At 40.5% G+C, this 23,018-nt stretch overlaps 1 protein-coding gene and 1 long non-coding RNA gene across 2 annotated transcripts in view; one reads left to right on the top strand and one right to left on the bottom strand.

The window, feature by feature from the left end:
- The window catches only part of LOC145447775 (uncharacterized), a 244,252-nt gene that overhangs the window by 192,368 nt on the left and 28,866 nt on the right, over nt 1-23,018 (bottom strand). The gene's annotated exons all lie outside the window — the stretch shown is intronic.
- On the top strand, nt 1,206-14,901 carry LOC145447760 (plasma kallikrein-like). Its single transcript, XM_080326023.1, has 13 exons — nt 1,206-2,892; nt 2,962-3,102; nt 3,170-3,199; nt 3,337-3,483; nt 3,542-3,679; nt 3,928-3,942; nt 5,167-5,307; nt 5,365-5,516; nt 7,655-7,755; nt 8,705-8,852; nt 8,909-9,005; nt 12,604-12,761; nt 14,642-14,901. The coding sequence occupies exons 2-13, from the start codon at nt 2,985-2,987 to the stop codon at nt 14,855-14,857; spliced, it is 1,461 nt and encodes a 486-aa protein (XP_080182149.1). The 5' UTR covers nt 1,206-2,892; nt 2,962-2,984; the 3' UTR covers nt 14,858-14,901.

The raw sequence follows: 23,018 nt of genomic DNA, 5'->3' as shown, positions 1-23,018 counted from the left end.
CACGAGTCAATTTCAAGTCATCAAGCAATCAGTGTCGATGAAAATCACTGTATCTTGCATATGTTCGGATTGTTCGCGCAACGCTGGTGTAACCCGCGAGAGCGACCAATCATTCAATGATCGTGCGTTTTACTGAGCCTCCATTGTTCTCTCACAAATATATTGATCGCAAACGAAGTGATCGAAGCTTACAACCTACGTTGTCGTAAACTATAGTATAGTAAAGTAATTTAATAGCAAAATGTCTATTTCTGTTCTGTGTACTTAACTTAACAAAATCTATTGTTTTATTGCAATTGAATTCGAAAATACTTTACATAGTTATCAACCATTGGCGCAGGCTCGAATTGTATCATATCAATTTATATATATATATAGGTCTAGCTCTGTCTGCGTTCAGACTTAGAGCACCATCACCGAGGTGATGGCAGTATTCATCAAAAAAGAGAGCATCAAAGATTTAAGTTATAAATTAAATTTCCCTTGAAAGTGCTGCTTTTGAGAATGTCCTGATGTCGGTGTCGTTCCGATTGAGGACATTGTTCATCAGCGTTGCGGAGGGTCTTCCTTTTTTCGTACTTCTTTCATCTTCAAACGTTATTGAACTTCACGACACTGTCATTATGTTTTCGGATTATGTTAGGGTTGCCATACGTCCGGAATTTCCCGGACATGTCCGGAATTTCACTGTAAAAAATGCGTCCGGGAGGAATTTCTAAAATATGCCTAAATGTCCGAAATTTCGAAGGCCTCATAATTTTTTCGTAAATCAATATAAACAAGATTATTTTTGGGCAGATTTATGCTACATGAAATATTTCTTCGCGCTGCGCACGATTTAGTGTCATATATACTGGTATTAATATGGGGACTACCACCCTCGTAAAAACTGCGATCACAAATAAATAATAAATAACCTTCATCTACAAAAGAAGTCTAATTGTAATCGCAATTACAAAATAACGATATATTCATATAGTCGGTTTAGGGCAGGCCGTTTGGATGCTTTATATTCAAAGATGATGGTTTTAAACCCGGGGGTAGTTTACCTTTATTCTGGGGTTCGCGGAGATGTTGAACGTAATTAGCTTCCATAATAGGCCGTGAGTAAGTGTGGACAAATGTGCCGACCTCTAATTAGTAATCAGCTCATCAAATTTTGAGCTGGACTGCGGCACATTTTCAAATTGGAAATGAAGTCGCGATCATAAAAGGTTGGAAACCACCGGATACGCGGTGTTTATATAACTCAGTGGTGCAGTGCACATCGGCAATAGGCTGATAAATAATGTTACCAGCGTGACGTGAACATGACTTAACGATGTAGGATTAGTCGACAATGTGCTCACACCTGATTTGGTAATCCGCCAGTGGGCGCTGAAGAGCGTTCGGAATTTGTGAAACGAAAATATGGTAACCCTAAATTATGTGTGCAAGAAATTTAGCTTGTTGGTGATCAATGAATGCTGAAAGGCCTTCAGTGGGACAGATTCTATGAAGATTCTGATTGCTAATTTTGAATGCGTGATCGGTTCCCCTTCGAGTGTAGCCTCCGTTTGCAAAAGGGTAATGTATTGCATCTTATCAATTCGTTTCTCTATTCTCTATTTTGGCTGGTAACTGAGGCTGTGCAATTACTTACGTAGTTTATTGGTTCTACTTATATGAGAGCGATGCAGCGCCTTGCTTCCGTGTATATTCAACTCTACATTCCGTCATCTGTTCAAAATCAATGACCACTCAATCAGCATTTCAGACAGCTAGCAAAATACAATGACGTAATCACGCCTCATAACTCGAAAAGGCAATTTGACTTGAATTGTGACTTGACTCGTGACTTGACTTGACTTGACTCGACTTGACTCGAGTCACCTCCAAAAATCGAGTGACTTGACTTGACTCGAGTCACCTTCGAAAATCGATTGACTTGACTTGACTCGAGTCAAAATGTGTAATGACTCGAAATGACTCGTGACTCGAAGGTAGTGACTTGATCCCAACACTGTGAAACAGTCCAGCTCGAGCGAGTATTTGCTTTTATGCTGTGCCGGACATGGTCCACTGTGTGTGTGATGTTATCCTGCTACATATTGGATGTCCCAATTTTCGATCAGATGCAGTTACGCAGTTGCAGTATCTTGTATGGCAAACTAATCAGGGATCAACGAATAGTTTCAAACTCACGAGATGCATAAATTGGAAGTAATGTCGATGTATTGTCAGTACTCTTGGTCACGCTGTGACTACATATAGGAACTGTAATTCAGGGGATGGTTATGAATTTTATTACGAGTTTCATACGATGAGTCGAATGGTTGCTGCATTACTCGCTTTTATCACCAGTAAATTGATATGGTTCTGTGCTTTTTTTTATTCGTAACATGATTTTTTTCGAACAGTAGGCCTATTATAGTATAGTCCAATGCGGTATTATATAGATACCGTAGCCTACCGCAATTCCGCACCTGTATCATAGGGTGCAGTACACATGCGAGTTTAGAGTGTTGAGACAACTTGGCATAGTCTGATAGCAGGAGGGGGAAAACATTTGACAAAGGCGAAACTTCTGACGTAGGTTAGTAATCCATATCCTGGCTCAGTCAAGCATGAAGCGGATCATTGATAACAGTAATTGTCTTCTAAGTTCTAACACACACACGTCATACACCACACAAGCCCTTGATCAACGTTAACAGGAGTACCGAGTAATTACCCTGAGATACTAACAGGTAACGTTGTTATGTTCTGCAGTCGGAGTATCTGATCTGACTTGTTCACGGGAAATAGAGGAGATATCTGAATGTCCGATTGCTAGCGTGTCCGTCAACGAACAAGAATGCAGGGACAACGGCTGCTACTTTTGTGATAGTTTGGCAACCAAATGCGTCCAAGGTATATTGGAAAGAGTAATTACTGATAAGTTAATGCCGCATATTATACTGACCCCCTATTCACGTTCAGGGGCTGGATGCTCGTGGGTCGACATGTCATCGAATACAGAGTGCAACACCCTAAACGGCGGTTCAATAACAGATAAGAAGATCTGCAGGGAGGCAGGTTGTTCCTGGTGTGCACATCACACGGGACATAAATGCTTCCAAAGTGCGATTCATTGGTAGTGATTTCAAGTATATATGGTCAAGAAATTATGTTTAATTTGTTTATTTAGATCCGTATACGGATGAGGAGATAGTCCATGGTGAGTCATCATCTTTCTTCAGTGTATGTTAAAGCTTTATTTCGATGCCCAGGACTCCGGATAAATACCAGATAACTATATACTGTTCAAGTGCTGATGCATAAGAAAATATATAACTTCATTATCCATCATTTCAGCTCCGATGTCATACGACGGAAATTGTGCGGCGACTGGTTCCAGAACTGAATGTTCCTATGTAGACCCTACGAGGAAGGATACACAAGTTCAATGTTGGCTCAGTGGATGTCATTGGTGCACTACGGGGTCACCGTCTTGCATGCAAGGTTTGTAATAAATCTTGTCAGTCACAATTCTCTACATTCTTCACTGTATTTTCCTAAGGCACTGTATGTGGCGCTCAGAGGATGGGACCCCAGTACGACTGCAGGGACGCGCCGACAGAGATATTAACTCCGTACCAATGTGTGCACCGTGGATGCTCGTGGTGTGTCAGTAATTCTGCTTACAATTGTGTTCGTGGTGAGAAAACGTACCATTCTTAAGAGAGCTAACTTCTAAGTTAATAATTAATATTCATACTCGGAAAATAGCGAAACTTAAAATGTTGCATCTACGTCCACACATTGGCAATTGAATTCTTTAATCGAAGGTGACTACGTGAAATAACGAATTCTATATATATTTCCATATGCAATTTGAGTATTTGAAGAGCATGCACACTAGAAGTTATAGTGGCCCGAGTATAACTATGTGTAATCTTTTTTCAGACTTGCCGGACACACGTGAGTGTTAAAATAGTAATCTATTAGCTACCTCGTAATTAAGAATTTTTAAATCACAATAATCACTCTTTTTGATTACTCTAATAGTCTGATTATATACTAATTTTGTAGGAACTATCATCTCTATGCAAGTATAGGAGTTCAATGATTCAATCTTAAAGAATATATGAAAGACCTACATCTGAGTACGCTGCGAAATGCAAATTGAAGCAATGCAGTGTGGATTGGCTATGATGGATTCCGTATGGTCTTTTGAGTTGTGTCGTGTATATTTCAGTAAAGTGTTACTTCATTTCGCGTTTTATTCTAAGAGAGGTAGCAATCGTAACAGTTTTTAGTTTAAGTGGGGCGCAAACTGTTTGTAGGCAAGACGTTACACCCAGGGTTGCAACTGGCGCACCCAAAACCATCCGATTGGGGGCTCAAAATGTTTTCGTAAACCAACATAAACAATACCATATTTTGGGCATATTTAGTCTACTTGACAATTTTCTTCGCGTCTTGCGCGATTTAGTGCCTCTGGACAATTTGGACATAGATTGATTTTAATATCGGTAGCCCTCGCAAAAATACAATAATAAATAAATAAAAACACTCATAATTTACGGAAATAAGTCTAATTGTACTGGCCATTATTATAGGTAGCCTATAGAGGTAACGGTATAACCTTATAGTGTCAGTTACGCACATTTGGGTGCTTTCGTCAATGCAGTGGTGTCAACCCGGTGGTACTTATTACTTACTGTTTTTTCTTCTTCTGGTGACCGCGAAGAGGTCGGGTTCCAAGACCAGTGTTTATTATTTTATTTTAATATTTTGTCTGGGGGTGGAGGGAGTGACTGACAAATTATGTCCTGATTCCCACATACAACCACAGAATTGTACCGAGGTAATATTATTAAAAGCAGAGCTGTTATTCATTCGGCCAGTCAAGTTGCAGACCAAATGATAACACCAACGCTAGCCGCTAGCAATCAACAGAGCCCAAACCAGAGATGGTTCAATATCCTAGTGAATTCGGTACGCTATGCTCAAAAATGCATATTCGTGTACATAAGATAAGCAAGGCATTGATATGGTAACAACGTCTTACTGGGAAACAATGTTCGCATGCCTCATTTCAAAATCCACTAGTGGGCGCAAAGAATCTCCTGATTCTGTACAGCGAAAATATGCTAACCCTAAGCTAGTAGAGTATATTGTCGATTACCTACGTATCTACAGCCCAGACATGCGGAGGAACTGAGACACTGCGCTGCTTCCCTTTTCCAACGGCCAATGGCGTCTCAGAGCAACAATGCAACGATCAATACCGATGCTCTTACTGTAGCAGTGCAGTTTCACCGCTTGACCAATGCATGAGTCGTAAGTAACTTCAGAAAAACCCAACTTCGAATATTTTCGTGAATTCCCATCTTACAGAGGAATGCCCACCAGGCTGGGAACTACGTTACGATGGACAAAGTTGCTGTCAAAGTTCAGACGACGCATTCTCTACGTCGGATTCTTCTCGGTCACTCGGTGTCAGAATTATTGGAGGAAGTGATGCCTCTGAAGGGCAATGGCCTTGGATGGTATGCACAGTGCGAGAATGCACCTTGATGTATGTTATGATGATGCAATTCTCAAGAGCAGAATTGGCAACTAGAAAACTAGATTAGAATTAGAATTAGGATTACCGAATTCGAAAAAAAAGTGAAACCGAATTAAATTTCGAATTCAAAAGACATATAAATGAATGAAGTTCCCTTCATATCAATTCACAGTTCAATCACATAAGCACTATGCACACATCTCCTAAAGGATTTTTAGGAAAACCAGAAACTAGATTAGAGTATAAATTAGGGAACGGTGACATTACTGAATTCGTAACAACTTGAAAAGTCAACTGAATTCAGAAATAGGAAAATATGCAAGAAAAAATAAAAAATAAAGTTCACTACATATCCAGTCCGATTTCACTGTCATCTGCACGAAAATGGTCAATGCCTGTGCACCAAGGCTTGGACCGTTTTTCACTGTACAGATCTCCTGCAACATTTTCGAGAAAACCAGATATTATCGATTAGAATTAAAATCAGATCATATAGACACATTTCACGTATTAGACTAGAATTAGATTACCGACGCCGATTAGTCTCATTCGGCATCTAGAGTTTATCTAATATTATCAATTATCAAGTTTCCCAATTCTGGTGACACGTCACTGAAACTAATAAAACAGTACATACTTTACAATGTGTCATTACGGGGAGCTGTATTCATACCATGCAAACGAACTGTATTTATGTCAGATAATTGATTATTGAATCAAGTTCAGTACATCAAACCAGACTTCATGCTCACGAGCATGAGAATGGCCAATGTCTGTACACGTGTACAGCAATCTTGGTTCGCTGCGCACTACACAGTACTCCTGCTGTATTTTCAGGAATACGAGAAATTAGACAAGAATTGAAATCAGACCGTAGAAACATTTCAAAAATTAGATTAGAATTAAATTAGCAGCATACAATATATTCTGAAACTTATGTCACACTTACGCAGAAGCATCTGCGTGGTATACATACCTTGCAACAATATTTCGCACGTGTTTAACCCACAAGGGTTGTGTTTAAAACAAAAAACAATTTAAAACAAACATGTTTAAACTAGGCCCTTGTTTAAAACATGTTTTTTCTAAGCTAAGACGTCATGCATATTCAATTGTGACGTCCGTAGGCTCATACAACATGTTCTTGGAAAGTATTTGTACAATTATTAACTTGAACAGAACACAATTTTTTTTAAAGGCCTACGTTTAAAACAGTGGTTTTCAAACTTTTTTAGACACGCCCCCCATTTTTTATAGTGAAAGATTTCGCGCTCCTTTATCGTGATATCACAAAATATTAAAGAGAGAAATCAGAATAAGAAATTCGGACAAGAGACAGAGTAAATACCATGAATTGGAGATAAAACGTGTGGCGCGCGAAAATTTTTTCGGGTAACTGCGACTTCGCGCCCCCCTTTCACGCTTTCACGCTCCCCAAGAGGAGGCGCACCCCCCAGTTTGAAAACCACCGGTTTAAAACACTGTTTAAACAAAGTGTTTTGAACAACCGTTTGTTTCAAATGCAACCCCAAACCCAACAATACACACTAATTCCCCTCTTCTGTTATTGATTGTTTCCGTCCAAATCCCATTGAAATCTGTCGAAGCTTTCGTAGAAACGAACCAATTCACCGTCACTCATTTCATCACTACTCGTTTTATGTTATCCCTCAGTTCTTTCCACACTATTAGCAAAAAGATTGTGTATTCACTTCACACCCAAAGGACCGATAAGGGTGGTACGCGAAAACATAACCTAACTCAGAATTATATCGCGGTCATCATTTCTACGTGCCTACGTGCATACGCTCCTACGTGCATGTATAATTTGGATTAAAATGTTGTACTCGATTTATGCCGCGGTATAAGTCTGAGGTAGATACTGGTTTCGCGTGCCACGGTTGTATATTTACATTCGTATATCAGGGGTGGCACACGGGTGGAAATACACGCCAAGAGTGCATGTCCCTTATTTACATCGCTTGGACCCAGGTGCGTGTCTGATTCCAAAGACTACTCCGAGCCGTTTCGACACCATCCTATTATCGCAGTCTTGTGGTGTTTGGAAATGATGAAATTATTATTAAACTGACACTGACGAAACATACATTTCTGTAGGTTCAGTATCGTTTTCCCAGAGCGGACGGCGCAATAGGTTCATGTGGCGGAGCCATCATCTCACCGAAGATGGTGATGACTGCAGCGCACTGCAAGTTTACGTAAGACATCCGTTATTCGGTCGATAAGGGAGGACGGTCATATTGTATAACAGCGCATGTCGATGCTATCCAACTGATTAGGAGCAATTTTCTATTTGTAGCATTTGCCAAGGGCTGTGTTGATTTGTTCATTTTGCCATATAGCTCGTGCTGGGTACATCTGCCTCCAACGGCCGTCTTTGTTGTAACGGTAATTGTCACAAAGGTTGCGGGTTTGACTCTCGACTCAAGCAGGTTGCTGAGCGTCCGAGGTCGTGTCGTATAATGAATATGGCAAATCAGCGTGACTTCAACTGTATGAGTCACGTGCATGTGTCTTGACCTTAAGGCTCAGCGTCTCCTGGTTAAGAATCACAGATCTAGAACATCGTCACTGTAATGCTAGGATTCAATGCCTGTATGGCAGGGTTACCATATTCTGAGATCGGAAAAAGAGGACACTTTTCACAAGTCACAATAGATGAAGTATCGCATTCTTTGACAGGAGCCATTTTACTGCCAATATTGACTGGTTGACTAAAAATGAAGGGTAATTTTTCCGCCCCGAATCCTGAAAGACTCGTCCGAACTGTATCATCGATTCCAGTTGACCTTTTTCTAGGCAACCTTGCCGTCGAAATCCAGATTTCACGTCTATTCTGGTATTTGTAATCGCCCCTGGCGATCGCTTGGCTCTCAAATCTATGAAGGAGGACGAATTGCGAAAATGGATAACATATGGGAGTATTCGGAAGACATTTTAGATTTCTTGAAAAATGACGACAAATCTTCCTGAAGGAGGAAATATGGTATCACTAGATTATGGTCACTGTGAATGCTAAATGAATCTACAGCACATGGTCGTTTTGACACCCTCCTATCCTCTCGTCGCGTTTTGGTATTGTACATTGTTGTCTTGGGCATATGAAATTACTAGTATACAAAGCAAATCTATCGCGGAAATTTCTAGATCAACGAACGGCATCATTACGGGTAGTGAAGCTGGATTTGTACGGGCGGGATCGATCGATATTAACCTTGGCGAGGATATAACAGTAGCCGAAGCGATCCCGTTCCCCTTTTACACAGATGTCTTCCATGATATCATGGTGTTGAAGGTACTAGTTTGTCACAGTCATCAACATTTCGTTTGTTAAACGTGTGCGCGTGTCAGCTTTTCAGAGAAGTTCCTTCCTACGCCACGCCCCTGAGCCTACCAATGGGGGAGGATCCCGCACCGGGGATGAATTGCGTTATTACCGGATGGGGAGGTATTGGTTGCAATATTAGATAAACATTTATAATTAAATCTGAGCATATTAGGTAATTGCTGTACCTTGATTGATGATGGTTAGAGCGATTTTTTACCTATAAGATCAAAATACTAACATTTTTTGACCTAAAAAAACTTAATTTTGACCAAATTTTGACCTTACTTATGAAAATTAGGTGTTTTCGCCCTCAATGCTAAAATTGTACCACTTATCTTCATTTCTGGTTGGAACTGTCTGACCTTACGAAGTAGTTCGGCCCGAAAAAAGTTCATCAAAAACTTACATTTTAACGAAATCTGGCCCTATGAAAAATTGCAGTAGTTACACCACGTATTACGGTAGAAATAATTAAAATTTGTTGTGGTACAACGAAAGATACTTTCTTACATGCTCTGGTAGAAAGGGTCTGTCCTTATCAAGTAGCTTGCCAAAAATGGAGAAAGAACGTTCAACAGCAGCAGTTGTTGGCTGACAATACTGAAGTTGTACGTACACTGTTGGTGAAACACCGTGTTGCTTCATTCTGGCAATGTTGTCTACCTACATCACAATTTTTCATCACGTGCTTCTTGATATAAGAACCATGCAATGTCCAAGCAGTCTTTCTTCAGTTAGGATATTGCGGTACGTTCACCATAACACCACGTCAACCTATTTGTTTCATTTGGCCGTTTATGATTCACAATGAGCAGACAATGGGCCGTCTACAACGGTAGGCCTATAAAGTAGGCTACAAGCTGTAAAATATACGATACGAACAAAATGCAGGGATCAAACATTTTTTTGACTTAGTAAACAATTTTGACAATTTCTGACCTAACGCTACAATTTCGACAAAATTTTGACTTTTTTTTGACATGTTAAATAATCGCCATAGTGATGGTGTATAATACACGCGGCTCTCAGCTTAAAGTCCATGGACCTCCGCCGCGGGGTACCGAAGAGGTCAGAGCTGAGGAGCCGGATGCCATCCATGCTGGGGACCGACACTATAGCGCCAGTGGTCATAGACTTATACTTAAGTCTTTCTATGTTTGCATTCTATCTGTTTATACCGTATGGGGAAAGGTTCCAAAAGTGATGAACGGGGAACGTAACTAGCGGTGGGCACAGTGAGTCGAGTACTCGAATTTAAATCGAAAAGTGTAATTCCAGAGGTGGTCAGTAACGAAGTACTTCTACTTTTTCGAAGTACTCAAGTAGTTTTCCTCTACTTCTGGTACTTACTCAAGTAGATCTGATTTTTGCTACTTCTACTTCGTAATATTGTGCGATCTACTTACTTAATTTTCGCTATTTTCAGTTTGTCAAGTAGAAGTAGTTTAGTCCTCCAATCGGGATGATAGCCTGAAGAATTTTGGGGCTGTTTTCACGGAGCATCAACATTTAATTTTCATAAAATTTAAGTAAAGCCCAGAATTTTCGTCGCGCTTCGCGCGCAGTGGATACGGGGTAACCGGTTTGGTTTCACTATAGTATTGGTGAATATAATTTAGGTAGCGGGTTGGCATGGTTCCGTGCACACCGCATTGTCGCCGCTCGCCATATCAAATATTTCATCACAGTATATAATATTATGGCTCATCATAACGTTTGAAACTGATGTTTCTCAATCTAGCATTTACTTATCATATCGTAATCTAAAAGTCCATGGCGTGTCCTAATCTGGAAAAGTGGACTCTGACTTTTTTTTAGTTTTAGAGCTGTTTTAGCATACCAACCTTCGAAACTTTCTGGACTGAAGACATGAAATACATGTTCCGCTTTCAGAAGTAGTATTTTTATTTAATTTTCAATTCCCAGTACCATATACTTTGAGTTCTAATTAACATCAGTTCTTTTGTCTGGATAATATACATGTTGTAGTATAAAAGCAAGTGTGGTAATCCCTTTAATTTCCGGAAATAAAGCTACACAGTTCGGCATTTTTTCGATCCACCATATTTTTTAAAGTTTACTAATCGCGCAAAGTGTTTACACCGTATCCTATACAACTTCTCCGTATTGCTCTTCGACTAAACTACAGGTTTTACAATATGGGGGAGGGCGCCATACCATGATATTTTCTAAAACGTTCTGCTCGAGTAAATAGAGGATTAGTATCGCATTTCCATATCAATACGATCATTTCAACCCATGATGCGGACGAATGCTTATACTGTCGAAAATTGGATATGAATCAATATGAATCAAGCTCTGCACCTTTCGCATAGTTCAATTTGCACCTTTTGACAATCCATGTGAACGAATTACGATCGTTTTAACAACTACTTACTTACTTGAGTAGATTTAAAGTCAGTCAATTCTACTTCTACTTCAAGTAGTTTTAGGTTGCTTATGGAAGAAGTACTTCTACTCGCACTTGAGTAGATTTATTCATCACTACTTCTACTTCTACTTGAGTAGCTTTCTTGACTACTTTGACCACCTCTGTGTAATTCTAGGTATTCCAGTCGAGTAGGGAGATATGATTTTTTCGAGTGGTGAAATTATATGATCCTTGCCACAAAGAGTTAATTCATCATCGAAAATTATAGTTTCGATACTATATTATCCACTGTGAAAGCATAGTGTCCTATATGGTGTCGACACAGACAAATCTCACGCCTCAGTGAAATTGTATCACGTCACAATTTCCATTTGGCTACAGGCAATTTGACGGTCATTTTTGACCGGCTTGCCGAGCATTAAATTTGGTAAAACAGGTATCAATCGAAAGCTGACTCTGCACTGATTACGAAAATATAAAATTTATTCCGCTCGTGGCCTTGGAACTCCCACAATCAGCCTCGAAATTTTCATTGTTATGGAGATTGGCATTGGGACGCAACAATGCTGAACAATGCTGTCTGGCTCATTTTCTCTTGAGCTACTCTCTCGTTTCGCCAGACAGCATTGTTGCGTCCCAATGCAAATCTCCATAACAATGAAAAATTCGAGACTGATTGTGGGAGTTCCAAGGCCACGAGCGGAATAAAATTTATATTTTCGTAATCAGTGCAGAGTCAGCTTTCGATTGATACCTGTTTTACCAAATTTAATGCTCGGCAAGCCGGTCAAAAATGACCGTCAAATTGCCTGTAGCCAAATGTAAATTGTGACGTGATACAATTTCACTGAGGCGTGAGATTTGCCTGTGTCGACACCATATAGGACACTATGGTGGAAGGCCGTAAACTTCGATTGATTGTATCGTAGCACACGAGACGTGTAGAACAAAGCTACACACGTTAGTTGAAATGGCATATCTTCTGAAGTCGTAATCAACCAACAGCATTATCACTAACTGCAATGAAATAAAACCAAATTAATATTTATATGCTGTAGAACAGACGCTATATTCCTTGTGGTCTCAAAAGGGTATATATTGAACTTTCCACATCATCGACACTGTTGTGACGTCATAATGGTTGATACTCGACTTGAATAGAAACTAATCCCTCAGGTACCTTGTTTTTGCACAGGCCTAGACGTTACAAATAGTATCAACCACTGCATTTAGTATTCCATCACCGCAGTTCACTAGTTTAGGCTACCGTCGATAAACGAACATGTTCTTACCCCACCAGCCCACTAATGATCCATTTTTCTTTAGACACTGATCCTACAACAGGTTTTGCATCGCCAGTGTTGCTACAGGAAGCGCAGCTATCAGTACAAACCGCCGCGGGGTGTGCTTCCCGCTATTTAATATTTGATCAGCAATTTCAAATCTGCGCCACTTCGTCACTGACTCCGCAAAGTGCATGCTTCGTAAGTACCCAATGCTGGTATGGAATGAAGGAGCGTGGCTAAGATGGTTAGGGGTGTGCCACTTATTACGACATCACGCAGCACGATAGCAATACAATGCCCGTTGAGAGGGAGAAGGCGTGTCTCATTTCTATATAAGTAACATACGGCAATGTTGGCAAACCAGAGAAGGCAATTCCTTAAAGCTTTGTAAACAGATATTGTAATGTTGTAGCATGGGTTCTTAAAGTATGAGTTGCGACCCATACGTGGGTCGCGAAGGGTATAATTTAGGGTCGCGGCGGCATCAGAGCAATCTCTTAGTGTGTATATAATATTAGTTGAATTTCTTTCACAAAAAAAATTCTTCGCGTTTCGCGTGATCTCCTACGGTTAGTTTACACATGTGCGACGTCAGCGTGTTGGGTACTCTCTGAGTACTCAATAAGCGAGATGTGGTTACGACAATACGGCTTGATCAAGAAAATGTGCTGATCTTGTAATTAAAGAAATCGGTTTGATGCTATGCTAAGATTCGTCTGACATTGGTTTCTCTGGAAATCCCTAACCTGCGCGGTATACCAGGTATTTCGGCGCCGACCCTTTCTACGCCAGGATACTTGCGGACATGAAGTTTTTACCAACATGCGGCAAAGTGCGGTGTCAAAAAAATGGCGGCGATAAAACCTTGACCCAAAATGACGGTCGCTGTCTGGTCGATATTGATATGTCCGATCGTTGAAATGGTCGGCACCGTATAGTCCCGTTCTCGTAATCTAACACCCGCCGTACAAATGCGGTCCGCAAGGAAAATAATGCACCCCAATTTGTGATCGCGTGCGTCACACATGTTTCATAGAACTACATTGCGTACAACTGGCTGTATGCACCTTCTCTATTTCATACATGGCCGTAAAAGCGCTGCATACGGACATTAACTTATATTATTTCGATGTATTGGGCCTGACTCGCGAGATGCCAATAAAATTCATACTTTTTAGACCGCGACACAAATCTAAGAAGCCCCTTTTTATAGCTTGCGACCCGATCGAAACATTTATTGAAAGTGGTCATGGGTGAAAGTTACTGTAGCGCCGATTCCGAAATTATAAATTATGACCTAATCAGGGCACTGCATAGGCTTACCATATTTCCTCTTATAGGAGGATTTGTCGTCTTTTCTCATGAAAAGTGAGTAATCCTCCGAGGACGCAAGAAATGTCCAAATGTCCTCTTTATTCGCGTTATAGTTGCTTTGACTTTCAACAAGACTTTTAGGCGAGTCGTAGAATTTATTTGTAAACGATTACTGAGACTTGCTGAATAGCTGGTTGCTCGCCCCTACTCTTGGTTGTTATTGCAAACATTGTTCGACGTTCTCCGCACCATCTGGGCCTTTTTACGCGCGAAGATCTGTCGCAATTTATGTGGTGCCAGTTTGATTTTGTGTCTGTTTATTAAATTTTGCTTTGATTTTTGTAACTTATGCCTGCAACTACGAAATGTAAACATGATTAGACTCAAACTTAACAATTCTACTTTCGTTATATTGTCGGCTAGATATGTCCTCCTTCCGGATGCTGAAAATATGGTAGGCGTAGTACTGCAACTATCCCAAAATAGCCAGTAAAATGTCGAAAACTTGCGTTTTTTCGAGAAATTGAACCCTCGCAACACAAAGACCATAACAATGAACTATTGAGACACTCCGATGGTTCGCAACAATGCCGATTTCCAGCTAGTCGAATTTGGTTGTCCAACCGTGTAGTCACGTGTTGCGCGTCTTATTCGGAGTTTATAGTAATCTTTAGCTTAGTCTAATAAAGCTGTGTATTTTTGCGCTCGGATATACTAAACTTGGGTTAACGCTTTGCATGAATATGGGTAAACTTATTGTTTAGGGGGATAGCGGCGGAACTCTCGTTTGCCAACGATGCAGCAGCTGCGAATGGTATGCAGCGGGAATTGCAAGCTTCCATCTCCAAAATCCATTCACCGGCGAGAGCTGTCAAACGACGGAACCGAGTTTTTACACAAGAGTCCAAGCTTACATAGATTTTCTACAAGAACACGGCGCTCATGTGGGGGATCAAGCTTACAGTTGTGATTCATTTTAACAAGTAACCTAGCCAACACATACAATAAACGTACTCATATTCAACTGTATTGCCTGAATACCAGTTGGAATTGATATTGCAAGAAGACGTTGACCAATAAGCTGTTACTCTTCATTTGACTGGTGTGAGATCAAAATATGCCTGGCATAAACCAAAATGTATAAAGTGTACACTGTACATGCGAGCATGTTGTCGTTTGTGGCATTCGTGGTGTTTTTCGGCTGCAATGATCATTTACACCAGGCCAATATAATTTGTTTCGATTCCGTAGTTGCCAACTTGTAGCACGGTCCTCTTCTAGGCGGGAGTACAATAATTGTAAAGTACATTGGAATGTTTTGAACTGCAATATTTTGTCAAGGCGTGATTAGTATCGGAAGCTACTAGGGGGCGAAGAGGGGTTAACGCGCCGGGGGTGTATCATGACAGCGTAGACCAGGTGCGTGCAACCCGCGGAGCAGAATTCACGATTGTTGTATGTAGTTTAAAATATAGAAATTTGTGATAAGTCTCGTCATCCTAATGAGATAGTAGATCGTGCAACTACTATGTGCTCTCGCGGTTTCACTCCCACATTCATGTTGGTCCGATTACACTTTGCTGCGTTAATTTTGAGATTACTTAAGTATTAACGGTTCTTAGTATTCGTTTTGATGCTGAATCCAAATCTGTTATCCGTTTTCTTCAATCAGGTCTAGTTTGTTGGCAAATTGCGCTTTAATTTTCGAAAACATTAGCTTTCAGCGTGTTGCGATTGAGATTTGTGACGTCATAAAAATGATTTAGCAATGAAGTTTTGATGAAAAGTTTAGAAAATATTCCAATTAAGACGAAGACCATTCCCTATAGAATGTTGTCAAGATGTTTCAGGATTCTTCACTGTCTGGCTCGTGACTTGGCTTGACTCGAGTAACCTTCAACAATCGATTGACTTGACTTGACTCTAGTCAAAATGTGCAATGACTCGAGATGGCTCGTGACTCGAAGGTAGTGACTTGACCCCAACACTTACCCGTAGCTTCGTAATCTAGTTATAGACTATTACTTTGGAGTTGTCGTCGGTGACACATCTTGTCCGTCCGAGTATGGTCTCATTAGTCCATTCACGAAAACGATGCCGCCGCCATGTTGTAGTTAGATCGGATTCTATCGGTATCCGAAATCGATAAAACAGCAATAACACTCTATATGTCATCATTAGTATCACCAAATATGACGTCCCTGGCATTCGAATAATCCAGGCGAACATATGGCTTAGGTCAGGGGTTCTCAAAGGGTGGGCCACAGGAATAATTTGAGGAGGGTCAGAGAGCTATTTGGAAATTTGTAGAATTACTGAAAGTTAAGCTATATTTGTTATGTTCATATATTCGAAAATATATTCATATTGTCGAATTATATACGTAAGCTATACATAAAGCTTGTCATCCGACTCTGATGAGATGTACAAGTTGAAAATGGGTGGAAATACGGTGGCTTTTATCCCCCGGCCATGACAACCTACGACCAACAGCAACGAAACTAATTTCGATTATATAATAATTGGAAGTTAATGCTGAAGCAACTATGTAGTATTCCGGCAGTGTCATACGTGGTATCCCCTTGGAAAGGGTGTGCATTAAACTCGGACTGAAGTGCATTTGCTGTAGATTTATGCTATGCCTACGTCGGCAGGTCGTATTATTCTGACATGAAAATAGCCAAAATTGCAATTTATTAATAATTATCGACTTCCTGTGGAAGTGTACGGCACCGCCGCGACGAATCGTAATGGATTGAGGATTTGGCGCAGCACATCAATCTTTGCAGTCGGCCTAAAATATACGGCCATGAAGTCCCTATACAGAATGCAAAAGTAACGAATTGATTGTATCATTATATTTAATGTTCTGACATCACAACAATATGTACAAGACGTGCCATGTACGTACATTGTACAACTAGGATACCGAAAAAATACTTTCTCCACTTCTCTGCAATATCCCATTCACCAAAGAATTGTTTGAACTGGGCCCAGAATGATTATATTATACCCCGCAATAGAGGAACTTAAATCACAATCACACAGTGAATGCGGGGATTGGATTATTGGTTTTCGCGAAGGGGCGAGTAGAACAGCGGAGTACACAAGAGTTATACGATTTTCGAGGGCCATAACTGTCTCACCCCAAACCCTCAATCGAGGGGAGCTCGAAGGGGGTCAAAATTATTTCGTTATGTGTTTGTTGGAGGAGATTTATTGAATTTGAAAATTTTCGTCACGCTTCGCGCCTTTTCCTGTCCCTATACAGGCCTGCATTTAAATATGGTTAGTAGGCTAAGAGAAAATGCGCATATCTTAGAGAAATGGGCATATCGGCGACGTCGATTACCAGACACTGGACAGGACTATCACTCTAGGACAGTGGTTGCAAACCTTTTTGTTTTCATTCCCCACTTCAGATTTTCTCCGAGCCTTCATTCCCCACTACCTAAAATTTATGTGATTACAGAGCAGCTATTTGCTTGTTTGAGTACACAAGACACACAACCACACCAGTACGCAATGCAATCGCCTATAACTGCAATATAAAACGTATGGTGAACCGGTACCGCTAACCCTCTCAATTTTGCGAAAGCGTTATATTACGTCATAATGGTCGTGCTGGATGCGTTTGTGACGCCAAGATAGGTTACCCGACTTAAAAGATGAGATTTTGTCAACAACACGCAATAAAATTTTCGATACATACATTTCAGAGCAGTTAACTGCTAACGGTAATTGCGCAATGCGCATGTGTCTCCATAAATATGTAGACTGTTCTGTATATAGCAGGGGTTCTCAACTTCCCTTGTATAACGGGCCGCATTTTAACAGCAAAAGACGCTACGGGCCGCAGAACAATCTTACCATGTATTTGTGGGCTAATATTAAATTTAGGCTACTGTAGCCTATTTACCAGTCGTATACAGGCATTTAGTACATTTTTATGCATTATAAAGTATTAATGGACACTGGACAGCGTTCGTAAGTTTGCGGCTGCTGCTTGTTGTGAGAATATGTAGTGTAGGCCTATCTTCTAGCGGCGCAAGTCAATCTTTTCATGGAGGGTGCATTGCATTCGTTGCCAAGTCGGTATATGAAACTTCAAACCCTGCCACCGGAGAACCGAACTCTCTGCTTCAATGCGTGAGCGAGCAAGTATAAATTACGGTAACTTTTGCGTTACAGAGGCCATTATCACATTGAGCTCTGAGTGATATGAGAAGAAGTCTGGCGTTCGGGGCCATTTCTGAGCAAACCAATCACCCCTTATCATTTCCTTCCATGCCTGGGCCAGAAGCCAGCTTTGTCAAGTTGATATTTTTCGCTGGTCCCCTCCCCACGTTTGCCCAGCCAGCATTTCCTCTGCATATATTATGCAAAGTTGATGGATTCGTCCGAGGCTGCGGGTTAAAGTAGTCTACGCGGCAACTTGTTTCAGAACATGCGATAAAAGATCGAATGGCATTAATGTTACTCGTCTGGTCACGATTGAATCGGACAACTGTATCTTAGAAATTTGTCCGGTGATGTTGCCCTTGCTGCTGGTCCGTAAACAACAAATATTCGCGCATAATGTTAAGGTTTTATAAAAATCACACCTTCTATAGTAGATTTCTTGGGTTTAGCCATATTCCAAGCAATTTTGAACGATGCGTCTGTAACGTATAGTCGGCAATCTCAACAACCGTTCGCAGTGAGTCAAACACTCTTTAAAAGTGTATGCCTACAACAAAGCGGGATCCTTTTGAATCCGAGTCCAGCCTAATACCGTTTCAAAACAATATCAATCTGAAGTCGAGCATATATCAAAAAACGCCCCGTTAAAGCAGTGGTTCTCAAACTCTTTCAGACACGCCTACCATTTTGCTAGGGAAAAATTTCGAGCCCCCTAACGTGATATAACATAATGAAACCAGAATGCTAGGAATACAAACGGAAGGTTTGATGGCATGGAAGATCATGGCTGCTGTTTATGAGAGAATTCTCAAATATGAAACCAGACTATACACAGTGAAATAACTATGAATTGGAGATATATTGCGCGCAGCGCGAACACTTTTTTCAGTCGACCTAATTTTTGCGCTCCCTTTCAGATGCTTTCACGCCCCAAGGGGGTGCGCCCCCCAGTTTGAGAACCACTGCATTCAAGAATGAGTAATCAAACGAAACAGATAGGCCTACGGTGCGATTAACGTGCTAAGTATCTAAATTAATTTGTAATTGTGTCAGTAGTACTTGCGTTTATAATGAAAGATGTCGCGGGCCGCAAAATAATCGTCTGCGGGCCGCGGGTTGAGAACCCCTGGTATATAGTGTTCAACAAATAGGTCTATTCCCCACCAGAAACCATTGTATTCCCCACCGTTTGGGAACCACTGCTCTAGGGTAAGAGGTGGGCCACAGAACATTTTAAACCCTGAAACAGCCAAAAGAAGGTTGAGAACCCCTGGCTTACGTGCAATGCCTTGTTTGAAATCTCGACTAGCTACTGACGACTACCCCTGGAGAGTGTCAGTCGAGTCTATTTCAACGTGAATATATTATTGAATGAAATGTATATTGAGGCTCTGTACCTCCCAGTATATTTACATTTATTTCACCCGATTATACCAACGACAGGTTGTGCAAGGAAAAGGAAGTCAGGCTCCTATTACGTCTGTCAGTCAGGGAATGGCTTCCGATAACTTCCGATAACGATAACTTCAACATCAAACCGGGACTTGCTTACTTCGATATTTGCCAATGGTTTCCAAAATGGGCGATATTACCCCCAATGGCAACTTCCACCGAAGTAGTTGAGTAGCTCTATGTATGTGTAAACGATACTACACCCTTTTGCAATCACAATTAAATATCTATCTGTTACTCGATTCACAATAAAACTGCAGTTACTGATTTGATCTGATTTGACATGAGCTAAACTTTATTTTTGTTGCATTTCTTTCTAATGCGGAAGTAAAATTGAACTGTAATGTTTTTGCGAATTCAATTATTCTAATTCTAATCTAATTTGGAAAAGCGGAGACTCGGGGATCTTTCTAACCGGGTTATTGCATTGACGCGTGCACTTCGCTTTGTAGGAGGAGAACAGGAGTTTTAGGTAATTTTCGATGTGAATTACGCGGTGGAATTCGAATATACTCTGGGTATAAGTCTCGATGCACGAACGTGTCTCTATGTGTATTCTGCGGCAATGACTCGTTGCAAAAATGAACGCATCACTTATTGGAAGACGGCTATATGACAAATTCGTTGAAATATATTCCAACTCTAAGTCCGTGTTTCTTTAACCTTTTCTGACCACCTGCCAATGCTACGCTGTATACCAGGGGTGGGCAAACTTTTGAGCTCGCGGGCCGCATTCAACATCTGAATCCATTCGCGGGCCGCACTATATAAAAGTGGGATTATAAACTAAAACGCAATATTGGTATTTCATTATATAGTGAGGACAAGGAGATAATATACATGCTTACATAAAACAATCCAAACATTGCTCTGGTGATGTCGTAGACGCGTCAGAAACAGTGGCGAGATTTCATAGGCGGGTCGACCTCAGTAGCCAATTTGTCAAAACTATAGAGATGAAAGTTGGTTGTCTCGATTCTTAGAACAGGATTGAAATTTATATCTCTGAGCAGCGATCTTTTCATAGATATACCAATTCCACTTTTGGATCAGTTCCAGGACACACTATGCTGATATCATCAAAACCATGTTAGCTTCAAACACGCTTCTATACTATGTGTAGATAAAATATAAATATCGTAATTCTTCGCATACAGAAAACGAATCTACCTAAGACACGCCCGTATCGTTTTTTATAAGCACATCACTGAAATAATCAAAACTGGGGAGGCCAATCTGAAATCACACTACTGATCCGAGTCAATCTCGTTCAGGATTTCTGCGATGTTTAGCAGTTAAAACCTTTCAAACTGCGTGGGCCTTGAGATCGGGCTGTTGTGTCAGAAATTAAACAAAACAAAACTAATATAGGAAGTATTTACTTTAGAACTGTGGTTCTCAAACTTTTTAAGACACGCCTCCCTCCCTATGACGGTAGAAGAGTTTGCGCTCCCTTTATCGTCATATCACAAAATGCAATCAAGATGATATCAAAGATAACGGATAGTTAGATGGCATGGAAGGTTACGACTGTGGATGAGAGATTTTTAAATATGAAATTCCGACTAAATACCGAGCAATAATTAGGATTAGTATAGAGATCGCGCGGGGCGCGAAAAAAATTCAGTTGAGCTCATCTTCGCGTCCCCCTTCAGATGCTTTCCCGCACCAAGGGGTTGCGACCCCAGTTTGAGAACCACTGCCTTAGATTTATCATGGTGAAATATACTAAGAAAAAGTTTAATCAAGTACCAGCAATAATTCGATTTTTGTACGCATATTATCGATATTTTAATAAGTTTCCTTAGACTCTCGCGGGCCGCACGGAACAGTGTGGAAGGCCGCATGCGGCCCGCGGGCCGTAGTTTGCCCACCCCTGCTGTGTACCATAAACACACATTGTGAAAATCGATGAACCCCATATTCGATACTCGATGTATTCTGGCTTATACTTTCCGTTTGACATGGTCAAAATATATCTTTTCTACAATGATGAATTGATATGTTACCCTTTCGTGGGTTAGTTAGCCAATGTCATGACCAGGGCGATTTTTTGACATGTCAAAAAAAGTCAAAATTGTAGTGTTAGGTCAAGAAATTGTCAAAATTGTTTACAAATTCATAATTTATTTGCAAGCTGCATTTCGTTTGTATTGTAGATGTTTGTACTGTCGGTGAACTTGTCATTTGACATTTTATAGTTAGTAGCCTACTTTACAGGCCTACCGTTGTAGACTCCCCTTCGTCAGCTCATTGTGAATCATAAACACGGTCAAATGAAATAAATAGGTTTACATGATGTCATGCTCGACGTACCAAGATATCCTAACTCAGGGGCGGCCAACCCATGGCCCGCGGGTCAAATGTGGCACGCGAGAGGATTTTGAGTGGCCCGCGAGATAATTACCGAAATAAGTTATAATATCAAATATTAAATTACTCAGGTAATTTACTGTGAATTTCCAAGACCAACCAAAAACTCGCTGAGCCTGACTGCAAAATTAGGGATGTTTATGATTTTAAATACCGGTTCCGACGCATTGGCGTAGCCAGGGGCCAGCAACATGTTCCGTAGATCTCCCTATGGCAATAAAGTAGAATTTTCGTGGTAGATTTATTTGACTTGAAATTTTTCTTAGCACTTCGCGCGATTTATTGTCACTCGATTTCTTGCATTTTGTACCCATTCCTTTGTATAAAAATACGCCCAATTTACCTAATTGACTATATTGGCAATTATGAGAGAACGTGTCGTTCAACATCTGACTTCATAAGGACAGACACTTTCTACCCGGGAATGTAGAAAAGTATCTTTCGTTGTACCACAAGAAATTTCAATTATTTCTACCATAACGCGTGATGTAACTGCTAGAATTATTCATAGGTCAAGATTTCGCTAAAAGAAAGTTTTTTAATGTAAAGATCTGTCAGTTTTCGAGTCAAATTTTTTTTCTGGTCAAACTTTTTCGTAATGACAGATAGTTCCAATCAGAAATGAAGATAAGTAGTACAATTCTAACATTATGTGCGAAGACACCTAATTTATATACATGTGGTCAAAATTTTGTCAAAATTAGGTTTTTTAAGGTGAAAAAATGTCAAAAGTTAGATTTTTTAGGTCAAAATCTTCCGGTTTTTCGGAAAAAAAATCGCCCTAGTCGTGACTCGTGAGTTTTCTCTTATATGAATCTGTTGTGACGCAATAATACAAACGTTAAATTGTTCCACAGCTGAAGCAATTCTAACATCGTAAATCTACTGATATGGCTACTGCTAAGAAAAGCGCATTGCAGAATAAACTCATGTACAATTAATTGTAAGTAGGCCACCACAGTTTTAGGCCCACTGGACTAAAGGAATCAATTATAGAATTATATTGCGAATCGAAATTTTAAATTGGACGACGTCATTCATAGTCACAAAACTATGAGCAGCTATCACTGAGATCGAGTCAAAACGGACTGTGAAATCATGTAGGCCTATACACCGCAATGTCCCATGGGAACG

Source organism: Botryllus schlosseri, chromosome 10 (genome assembly GCF_051294905.1).
Source record: "Botryllus schlosseri isolate E-star chromosome 10, Bs_hap1, whole genome shotgun sequence".
In the NCBI taxonomy this organism is placed as follows: Eukaryota; Metazoa; Chordata; class Ascidiacea; order Stolidobranchia; family Styelidae; genus Botryllus; species Botryllus schlosseri.
The sequence above is the reverse complement of the archived record's forward strand: the minus strand, read 5'-3'. Positions and strand labels throughout refer to the sequence as shown.